At 42.0% G+C, this 11,516-nt stretch overlaps 1 protein-coding gene across 3 annotated transcripts in view; it reads right to left on the bottom strand.

Annotated features, from left to right (window-relative positions):
* Positions 1–3,477: 3,477 nt before the first annotated feature.
* The window catches only part of LOC106095028 (methylcytosine dioxygenase TET), a 452,175-nt gene continuing 444,136 nt past the window's right edge, over positions 3,478–11,516 (bottom strand). For 2 of the 3 annotated variants that reach the window (XM_059360936.1, XM_059360937.1), the window contains exons 6-10: positions 7,572–10,326; positions 7,302–7,506; positions 7,079–7,242; positions 6,481–6,994; positions 3,478–6,383 (exon numbers count right to left, since the gene is read on the bottom strand). In XM_059360936.1, coding sequence (XP_059216919.1) covers positions 3,779–6,383; positions 6,481–6,994; positions 7,079–7,242; positions 7,302–7,506; positions 7,572–10,326 — 6,243 coding nt within the window. In that variant the 3' untranslated portion in view covers positions 3,478–3,778. The remainder of the gene's footprint in view (positions 6,384–6,480; positions 6,995–7,078; positions 7,243–7,301; positions 7,507–7,571; positions 10,327–11,516) is intronic. The other variant, XM_059360938.1, reaches the window with a different exon arrangement.

The raw sequence follows: 11,516 nt of genomic DNA, 5'->3' as shown, positions 1-11,516 counted from the left end.
GGCTGGTGATTAATATGCAGCTGTGCAGTTCTAAGAAGGACGTGTATCGAAAGAAAATAAAAATCGAAATTATGTTATAAAGTTTGCCTATGTTTCCAACCGATGCATCTCAAATATTCTGAATTGAAAAATAATGCCAACGGCAATGTTTTTATGATTCGCTTAGCTGAAGTAACGGCCTAAAAATCTGCTCTAAAGGATCAGTTGCAATGAAAATGGGAATATCTCTTTAATTTAATATACTGCTAACAGCAACAGTAACGGAGATCACCTTGATATGTCTGCCCATGATGCAAGGCGGATTTAAAAAGGTGGCCTCATGCGAACAGCTGTTAACAGACGGCCAGGTTTGACGGTATTAACATGTCAGATTTTTGTTTGCATTATCTTTGTTTTTATCTGCTTTCTCGCATATTATCTGTTTATGTACAAGATGGCGGATTGCTCCATATGATTTGTGGTTGTTGTACAAATGAGACCACCTTTTATTGTTTCGCCATGCCTATGATGCTAAACTCGTGGTCTCATGCTGGCAACATTTGTGAGGCCTTTAGCCATGTTAAATTTCTCTATGAAGAAGTTTCGCACAGCGGTACGCCGTTCGCACCCGGCTATTGAAGGAAGATCTCATTTGATACAAGATGAGAGAAGTCTCCTTCCTCTCGCTGTTTCTTGACAAGATTTTCGTGAGAAAATGTATGTGTATGCGTTTAACTTCAACACAGAATGACTTAAACTTCTAGTCCTGTAAGTTATGACCCAGCAGTGTTTGCACTGCTATCATGGCATTGTCGTCAAAGAGTTCTTTAAGTTAATTTGAATTTTGTCACCGATGTGACATTTTTGCTGACAAATCTTGCATATTATCTGTTATAAAAACGGCAGTCGCGGAAAATCAGCGGTATCGAGCGGAGAGTTTCAGTGAGAGGCCAGGCGGCACCGGTACTTACACAAATACTGAGTGCCCATGATGCTCAATATGACCAGGCGAGTTATTGGCGCCTTTAATTTTAGAGCGTAGATGGGCAACACACAATCGCACATAAATACCTATGCTCGCGAGCATAGGAAAAACAAACAAACGCTCTCGAACAGTACCCTGCAAACATTTTCTATCCTACGAGTCACTAAATCTGCACTCAAGGTAGTGGAAAACAATCTCAGGCGATATCATTTTTTACTCCAATTAGTATCTCGGTACGGGAGAAAACGTGCCACTTGGCGATATATACCCATGAGTGACTAAAAAGTTTAAAATTCCATTGTCAACGTCATTAATAAAAATAAATATTTCTTTTGACTAATGTTTTTTTTTACCTGTTAGACTGAAGCGTATTTTTATTTCTCTTTCTAAATTAGTTTATTTCTTTTTCAAATCGAGATTAATAGTCGAAGATTTTATTTGCAAATCCCTGACTGGGATTTGAACAGGCAACCTTATGATTGTGAGGCTACGAGCCTTGCTTCATGACAGAAGGCTAAATAAACATACATTCTCTTGTTGGGGTTTTTAGAGTTGGTGTCCTAAACAACAACAAAAAATCTATTTTTAAATTTGTAACAATAAAATTTGATTGTGAGAAACTATTCTGTTGACTATTTTGGGAGGGAGTAAGAAGGTCACTTCCAAATGCTTGGAGGGTATAAGCAACTAGTGTGCCTTCGTTCGTTCTACGCACTGTTGTGTTGTTGTTATTTTACACTTAGTTGATTGGTTGGGATTTACTACCCCCCATACAAACACAATATATTATTTTCAACTGTGTTGGTGTGCCCATCACTTAGAGCTTGACGAGGATTCCTACCTCCACATGCAAGTATGTGGATACAACAACAACAACTAAAAAGTCAGCAAAGCTTTTTTTCTGTCTGTCTCTCTCATCAAAACCTGTTTACTCTTTAGAGGACCTCTTAGTATAAACCATCATCTGACAAAAATATTTGTCCATTAATGAAAAAGAAATCTAACTACACCAAATAACAAAACAATGAAAAATGTGATGGAACGTACATTATTTTAAAAAAAGTGAAATCTAATAATAAAACAAAACACGGAAAAGCTAATTAAAAAAAATAGTTGGTAAGTACACTTTTCATTTTACGGGTAGGTAAAAATTATATTATTTTATTAGAAGCCGTAAAAGACGAAGCGTTTGAATATGTGCGAAAACTGCATTTATTAGTTTGGAAAACTAGCACCAGTCATAAATAAAATTCCCGGAAACAAAGGCGGAACCAAAATTAAATAAAATCGGTAAAAAAAAGTGTAAATATTTTTTTGTGAATTAATATAAATTTAATAATAAAATAATTCGTCAATAACAATTTTGCGGATTCTTCCTCTTGTTTGTCATCGAAGCATAACTTTGGAATACTGTCATTAACGAATATATGAGGGACACTGCCATGTATATCATCACTGACGACATGTACGCTCACAATGTCGCTTAAAATGTTATGCATGATTTTCGCGATAACTATATGAAAATGTCATCAGCGATTTGTATGGGCTGCCGGCTATATGTCTTCAACGATTTAACAAGGTCATGCACCCTCTTTTAAATCGTCTTGACGGCGCGCCCTGCTGGGAATTGGAGAATGCCAGAAAGAAATACATATCTATTAAATTCTATTACAGTCTAATGAGAAATGTTTCCTTTAGGGATATTTAAAATATTCAGTTAAACGAACCCTTCGGAGTATTCGGTATTTGAGAAACAAAAATGCTTCCTTTTGACAAATATTGTACTTCAACATTTTATGTGTTTGTGGCTAGTAGCGAGAAAAGAAGAAATTAATTTAGTATTTTATTTTTTTTTTTCATATTTTGTATATTTTTCGTTTTGTACTTTTGGCAATGACCTTTTTCTAACAGTATTTTTCTTTAGTTTAGGGAATTTTATTTAAGTTACGTTCGTTTTAGACTTAGCTGTAAATCGTTTCTGCTCTGTAGAATAATCACTCTTGCTTTTTTGCAATCTGTTAAAAAAAGAGTTTTGTCTTCTATTTCATGAGGCGAAAAAATCCTTAAAAAAATGAGAGTGTTTGGCTTTGTGGAGGGGGGTGGTTCTGTTTGAAAATTAAATGTATACACAAAGGCTAGATGCATTTCAGCATTTGGTGTAAAGCGTTAAGATGAGTTCTTAATGGGTTGACGATTATAGTACGTAATGAGTTGCATACATATGCGTGTACATATGTCTATCTGTCTGTATGTTGTATTGTAGTATTTTGTATAAGACAAGTTTATCGCCTATCCTTTATGGGTCTGTTGAGAGTGGTTAAATATACACCGCGTCGTAGCATGATATCAGTTAGCCCTAGGGGCTTCATTTTCTAATTTGTCGTTTTTCTACCACTATATACAGTTGCATATGTATGTGTGTGCATTGATTTGTATGCAAGTGTAGTAGTAGGTATCTAACAACACATGACATACATTTTGCAAACAAAAAATCTAGAAACAAAAACTATAAATATGGCACAAATATCGTCAATAACATGATGGTAATTGTCTGTGTTTATGGGGGGATATTTAACAATGAAAGTCAGTAGAAAAACTTATTGCTCACGCACACACCCGAAGGAGGCATGCATGATCTTGCCTAAAATGAAAGCTCAGAAATCACTGTTGATGGCGTTTTGGGCAGAGGCTACTGCGTCATATGTTTGCCTTAAACATCTATGTAATTTTGTCAAAACTCTGTATGTAGGTGCACCTCTTTGGGACCACAGAACATTGCCTGTTGTTGTAATTAATCAAACCCTTGCAGCTTGCTTATGTTTGCATAGTTTGAGCTTGAGGTTGCGGCTGCGGTTGTTGCTGTGGCTGTGACTGTTCATTCGCTTGTTGCTGTTGCTGCTGAACGGTTGTGGACGTTGGACTAGTGTTGCCCTCCTGATAAGGCCCCGTAACCACACATGGGTGCATAGGAAACAGGGTTGTCCACGATGTTGTTGTTAGTGTGGGTGCTCGGAGGGCAACTTTCTCGTTTTTTGGATCGGTATTATTGGTGTTTTGGGCATTCTTTTTAGACGATGACTCCTTCTTCTTTTTACCACCCGAAGGGGCATTTCCAGATTTTGTGGTTTGGCTATTGGCGCTACTCTCTTTTTTGGTAGCATTAGATTTGGTGGTGGGGTTGTTGGGGGTTGCTGCGGGTGGTGGTCTTTCATCGTCCCCATCTTCCTCTTCTTCGTTCTCGCCCATGTGTTCCTTTTTTATTTTTTCCTTCTCTTCCTTGGCCTTGTTATCCAGATCCGTATTGATCTTCTTGACGCGCATTTTTTCTTCCCATTCATCAATGCCGTGATGGTGTCGATTCAGATTACGATGCTGATAGAAGATCAGCGTCATTCGCGTCGGCTCGTGGCGATTTGGATTCTTCAAAGATGTCGTGGAATGCATTTCATGTTTAGCACATTCAATCATGACGCTGCCATGATTAAGTGCTATTGCCACACCACCCATCTGTGGATCTTGGAATGCCTCAAGGTTTTCACTAAAATCAGAAATTTCACCAATAGGTTCAATCTTGTTCGAGTTGCTACTGCTTGTCGTCGATGCTGGATTGGATGTCTCGTTCGGCGCAGACAGTGGTGATGGCGTTGCGGCTGAATTTGCTGTTTCACTTGGAGCTGTGGTCGCTGCCGTAGTTTGCATTGCCAATGAGGTAGCACCATTAGAGTTGTTGGCATTTGGATTGTTCAATTCAGGTGACGTTAGTCGTCCAGTGTTGGGATTGGGTACATTTGCGTCTTCTGTTATATTCGTAGCACCCGACGTAGTGTTGAGATCTGTCATTGGGGTATTTTGGGTATTGGCATTCAAAGGTGGAACAGGGCCGCATATGGGTGTTGCTATATTTGGCGCAGGTGTCAATCCACTATCATTTGTGGGTTTCATACTACTGGCGCCGGCAATGCCGCTACCATTTGACAAAGTTGTCTGGCCGGGAGGAAGAGAAGACGTGTTCATTGTTGGAGTCGTCTGATGTATGGGCCCAGTCGCAGAAGGCGGCAAAGGTGCAGAAGAATATGGCGTTGTCGTAGCACTAGATGAACCCTGATGATGACCATACATATTCCAGTTGGGAGAAGGTGGTGGAGGTGTCGGCGGTGGAGTTTGTTGGGGATACATGCCGTAGGGTGAATATGCCTGATGATAGCCATAGTTATAGTTCATGTTTTGGTAAGCATCGTACGCAGAGTAAGCAGAATGTGGTGGTGGGTACATTTGGTAGTTGTTCGGATACTGGGAGTACTGCGAGTATTCAGTTGGCGGCTTTGGTTTTACAAATCCTTCTTCGAGTGGTGAAGCATGCGGATGAGGGGGAGCATGAGAGTGGTGTTGAGTTGTTATATTAGTCATTGGTGCCATAGGAGTAAGAGTGGTCAACTTACTTTCTGCTGCTAAACTATTATTAACCAATGTCGTTGAGTCGGGATTCTCTTCACTGCCGCGGCTTTTAACCTCTCCCCGAACATCATGTACCTGTGTCAACTGATGGCTGCCAGCAGTCGGTAATTGGTTATAACAGCCAGTGTTATAGCCGTTTGCATCAAGTTGTGTACCAGATGTATGTTGGGGTGCCGCTGCTTGCTGGCCAGCTGGGTTTGTTGGCGTGGGCAATGGGCTTGCGTTGGCATTACTAGGAGCCGTGACAGCTGGCCCACTTGGCGGTGTAGCCCCAATGGCGGGAACATTGTGTGCTGTAGCATGTGGATTATGCGGGTGGGGTGGCGGCGGCCAATTCCCATAATAGTTCCGGGAGTCAATATAGGAACCAGTTTGATAGTCATAGGAATAGGGAGAATCCAGCACTGTACTTGAAATCTGATTCGATTGTAGCTGGGCATCTGTGAAGGTATCAATCATGGTCGCCATATTCATTAAACTTGAATTAGATGACATAAGTTGATTGGTGTTTCCTCCTGCAGTATTGCTCGGCGGAGTGTTGGAATGATTGGCTCCACTGCTGCCACTATTGTTAGCGTTATTGCTCACGGGAGGCGTGGAGAATGCACTTCCGGCTGGGCTTGGATTGTTCGTAACTGGTGTTTGGCAACGCGGCGAAGGTGTAGTAGGGGGTGCTGATGGCGTTGAATTTGATGATTGCTGATTTTTGGCTTTCGACTTTGACTTAGATGTCGACGCATTTCCACCATTGGATGTGTTTGTGCTCCCATTCGATTCCTTCTTTGTTCCTGCAACAGCGTTTGTAACAGTCTGTGCATTGGCATCGGACGGGGTCGCGGGCGCAGGAGTAGCAGAATTCGGCGATTCTCCTTCTATAGCAGCTGGCTCGTCTTCTTTTCGCTTTTTTCCATGTCTACGACACGGAATCAATGGTGTTGATCTGACGCGTACCTCGCATGGAAATCTGAAATATTCACGAGATTAGTTTAGTTTGTACATATGAGCGGACTCAATCGTTTCCTATATCAAAAATCAATATGAAATGTCAACACTACACTCACTTGTCCAACACTTGAACTGCACCAGTACGGTGTTTATCCCTTTGGCCATCGACACTCTCAAACTCATCCGTCGTGTCCATTGTGTAAAGTGGTAGTACGTGCAATTGCTCATCATCTGGGTTGTTAATATCACGATTGCAAGGTTTTAGGAGGGCCACCTGAACTGTGCAGCCATCCTGCATGTTGTGCAGATCACGATGTGCGTGCGCGCAAAAATCTAGGCATGCAGATACACCAGAAAATGGTTTTCCTTCCTCATTGCCTAGACGGCAGTCTTGAGCTTCTTTTTCATAACGAGTTTGATTGTCATAGGAACGTGGACATAGTTGTTTGAATATTGGTGCCAATATAGTCGCCAATATATTCATATGTTCTTCAATGGCCGGCTCCTCGCTTTTGACAGAGAGACGGAACTTGCGCACGGTCTTAGATCGTGCGTATTTACAACCGTTATAATACATAGACCAAGAACAGCCAAAACTGTAAGAAGCCCCTGAGGTTTCTGGATCCAGACCTGTAGGTACATGAGAAATAACACACAAAGTTATATACCTACAACTCTGTGGAAAGTTACTAGTCAAGATGAATGTGGACTTACCTTGACATGCGCAAGTTCTATTTTCGTTTGTCGCACAACGACGTGTTGTCGGTAATCCAAATTTATTCAATTTTGGAATAAGATTCGTATAAGCGTTATCTGCGTCCAAGCGTGGCATACCATCCCAAACTACCATACACACCACAATAAATGCAGCTATGCATCTAAACAAAGGAAATTATGTCAAATTTGCTTTTATGCAGGATATGAGCTGCGGTCTTACCTATGGCCTGGACGTTTCTTAACCACAACCAAAATCTTTTCTTCGGGATCGGCTCTTCTTATTATCCACTTAGCAAGAGGGCAACCAGTGGACGTTTTGCCCTCTTTGCCGGTGTAAAGGATTTTCTCAATGCGGAGTTGACGACCAGATACTTGACAGCGTTCCTCGAATTCTCTTCTTAAATCGGCCAAATTTGATGCAGTACCTACGATTTGAAACGATTTGAAAATATAAATGTCAGTATCAAGCGAATTGTTGTTGTGTACTTACCTAAGTGAGTATAGTATGTGCCCGGCTCAGGAGGACTTTTGTCTGATTGAAAGCAGTCGCATTCGGGCACCTCTGTTTTATTGCCCTTTTCCAAACGATCTGAGGTATCAAACATGGGATTGATTTTTTCATGTTTGACTGTAATCTCGCTGGGCTCTTCTTGCTTGACGTTTTTCTTCTTTGGTTTTGCACCATTTTGATTTGTAGCCTGAGCTTCCTCTTCGTCCAGTATTTCGTCTTTGGTTTGCATACCAATGCATGAGCCATCTTTGAGATGCTCAGCGGTTGGTGCACGTGTGCCCCCTTGACGGCAACAGGAAAAGCCAGTGCTATTTTTAATAGCTGCTGGTCCACCTTCGCCATGAAATACATAACCCGATCCTCCGGGTCCATAGGCGCCGCTTCCCATATCCTCTACTTTCGGTTCTAGTAGTCCTCCTGTATTCAAATGAGGATGCGTCGTAGGACCATGTCCCAGTGGATAACGGTGTGGTGGAATAGGATAAGCATGGGCAGGTATGTCTTTTTCGTAGTTGGTCGGCAAGGGAATGATGCTACTTGTTTCCGGCTTGCGATCGATGTCCATCATGTGACTACTGTGATGATGTAAACTGCTGCCATGATGTTTAGACAATGGGCCATTCATGGGCTTTGTGTGCCCCGATGATAAAGCATTTGAGTGAGGATGCATACCGTGTGTATTTCCAAAAGCTGATGCAGAATGCTGATAGTTGGGCACAAAATTTTGTTGGTAGCTCTGTTGAAAAGTGGTTGAGGAACCGTAATAGCTGGAATTATGGTGATATCCAGCTGGATACTCCTGTTGGTTTTGATGATGTGGCGGAGGCGGTTGTTGAGGTCCAGCAGTACCTGGCTGCCCTTGTACCTCATTCTGACAAAAATCAGCATATTGGACAAAGTTCTGATAGTTGCGCTCGTATCCTTCCATTTTATTGTGTTGACCGGGTATAAGACCAGGCTCGGTCTTAATATAAGGTGCATGGTGATAGTCTGGGTGTTGTGGGGGATAGTGAGATGATGGTGGAGGTGGGTAAGGAACGCCTTTCTCCATTTTTATATTGGCTAAATGCGTAAGATGATGTCCACCTCCAGGGTCATTACTATTTTTATCTATATCCGAGTTATCTGTATTAGCAGGGTTGTTCGCCGAGACATTGACGGATGCAGCAGACGAGGATGACGATCTATTGCTTCTGCTTCTGCGGCTTGACTTCTTAGGTGGGTCACTATGTGCCGTTGTAGTATGCTGTGGGGGAACTTGTGCCAAAGGTTGCTGACTGTGCTGATGATGATGGTCTGCAGTTGGAAAACCAGAGGCCACAGGCTTCTTAAATGAATTCGAGTGGTGTGGCTTCCAAATGTGATCGCCACCACCTCCGATAGGTTCCGGAGCTAGGGATACGCCACTTGCCAAGCCCGCACTTAGGGGTGCTTGAGCCGCTGACTGATTTTGTTGCGGTGTGGGCTGTTGCGTTGCAGGTCCATTAGTTCCATTCGAACCATTGGAATTCATTGCTGAATCGCCTCGGAGATGGTGGCTATACGATAAAAAATGACCGGCCTGTTGTTGTTGCTGACTGCCATTGGGACCACTTACGCCCAAAGAGGGGGGTGGAGCTCCAGGCATGCCGTGTATATCCGGCGGAGCAGTGCCCGAAATAGAGTCCTTCGGATCATTTTTGCGCATTATCATTGATTTGATGCGGGTGTTAAGGTTCACCCGTTCGCCGCCTGGTCCTGTAGTTTGTTGATAAGGATCAGCTACTCCCGTTTGTGCCTGACTGTTCCAATTCCAATCCTGCTGCATGGGCTGCGGTTGCTGAGGAGGTGAGGCAACATTACTCTGCGTCTGACTCTGTATACCACCAACAGTGTGATGCGGCGACGCCGGTATAGTTGTACCACCATACTGTTGCTGGGTGCTTTGCGAGCCACTCAAATTTGCATTTGGTGAGGGGGCCACTTGATTGGGTGATTGTGACACATGACGCGTCTGTTGGCTCATTGGTTGCGATTGAGACTGCTGTTGCTGCATAACCCCTCGTGTTGGAGACTGAGGCACGCTTTGATTACTGCTTGTTTGCATGGGAGAAGCAGCCGGTTGCGAAGCTGCCGCGGTATTATGAGCAATAGTCTGATGGCCTCCATTGACGTTGGCAATCGTTGCGCCGTTGGCTGAACTTGCAGCTGAAGTGCCAGTACTGGCATTACTGGTTGTCTGTTGCTGTTGTGGATTACTGCCGCTGTAGTCGCCTGAATATCCGTTACAGTTGAGTGAGCGCGGCGGTACGCTGCTCACCCGCGGATATCCAGGCGTGTCGTTTCCCGACATCGTCTTATTGAGATCGGTTACACTTCCCAAATGTTGTTGCTGCTGTAGACTAACACTCGATACAGAGGGCCCTGTGGACACCTGGCCGGCATAGGCAACTGACGATGGCGCAAAGCCGACACCCTGTAAGCCAACCTGATTCAAGGGGGCACCTGAGAGCTGTTGACTCTGGAAATCATAACGCTGCACCGGAGCTCCATATGGCGAACGTCCGTAGTTGGGATCAAATCCTAAACCTGTCTGCACATATCCATTTGATGGATAGCCGTACGACTGTGTCTGAAAGTCTAACGAATTCAACGATGTTATGCCGGGTGTGTTTTGTGGTATTTGTTGAATGAACTGATTTTGCCAACCCTGAGAAGGATCAGCTTGCCATGTGGGATAAAAGGCCATGGGTGCCTGCAAAGATCGTAGTAATGAAAACAAATTGAGTTGGGTTGTTCTAAAACAGAAATTCGACATTTGCTTTTATAACTTAAGTGAGAGTGTTGAGTAAGTTTCGTATTGAATTGAATAAACGAACTACATACACACATACATACATATACTTATGTTTATGCCAAACAAACCAGTTTTGAAAATTGGAAAATGTTGAACATCAACAGCATCATCCCCTGATATACCATGGGGGTTGATAATGCAATATTTGCATTCGTCCGCACATACGCAAGTCTTAATGTGTTACTTTATTTTGTATTTTAAATAAACGTCGAGTTTTCCGCCTTGTATACATACACAGTAATAAAATTTCTGCATTTGATGTTTAAATTTTAGACCATATGCCCTGAATATGTAAACATATGTATGTATGTACCTATGAGTTTGCCTCATTCATATGCAAATTAAAAAAATATAATTTCGTCCCTTTCACCCCTGCATGTATGTAATATGTGTGTACGTACGTATGTTTACATACTCAACTTTCCTATTAAGAAATTTATAAAAACTTTCAATTGGCCAAATTTCCTAACTATGGCTTCGCTATACCGCCAGTGCCTTGGCTACTAAATTCACATTGCGCAGCAATTTTTCGGTACCCGTTAATATATGAAATCACTATTTCTATTATAGTTAATATAAGAAATTACTATTTCTATTATATTCTATTAGAATGTGAATGAAAGTTCATGATTTCCTTTTTGAAAATAGGCTTTCACCAACGAAAAGTGAACATTGAACCAACCTTTATTCATTAAAATTAGTCAACGTACAGAGATAGAAGGAAATGTTCCGAGGAATTTTTTTTATCACACATGAAGACTATAGCGTAATGTCTAGTATGTTTATTGTCCTTCAACACAGCTACATATGTATTTGAGATATGAATTATTTTGTTTATTTTCCTAAATTTTTTTCGATATACTAAAGCTGCCATTACATGATCAGACGTGTCATGGGTAATTTCAAAAATAACATCTCTGACAGTTGTACACATCGTGTGATACGTTATGAATATTTGAATATATATGCAACTTTTTCGATTAAATCGTGCTTCATCCAATGTACAATACATATGAGAATACCTATTGCCGATTAGAGCGACCTCTATTCGTATATGTCGTAGATGAGCTTAATAAATACAGAAAGTG

The sequence above is a fragment of the Stomoxys calcitrans genome, chromosome 1, assembly GCF_963082655.1.
Source record: "Stomoxys calcitrans chromosome 1, idStoCalc2.1, whole genome shotgun sequence".
NCBI lineage: Eukaryota > Metazoa > Arthropoda > Insecta > Diptera > Muscidae > Stomoxys > Stomoxys calcitrans.
The sequence above is the reverse complement of the archived record's forward strand: the minus strand, read 5'-3'. Positions and strand labels throughout refer to the sequence as shown.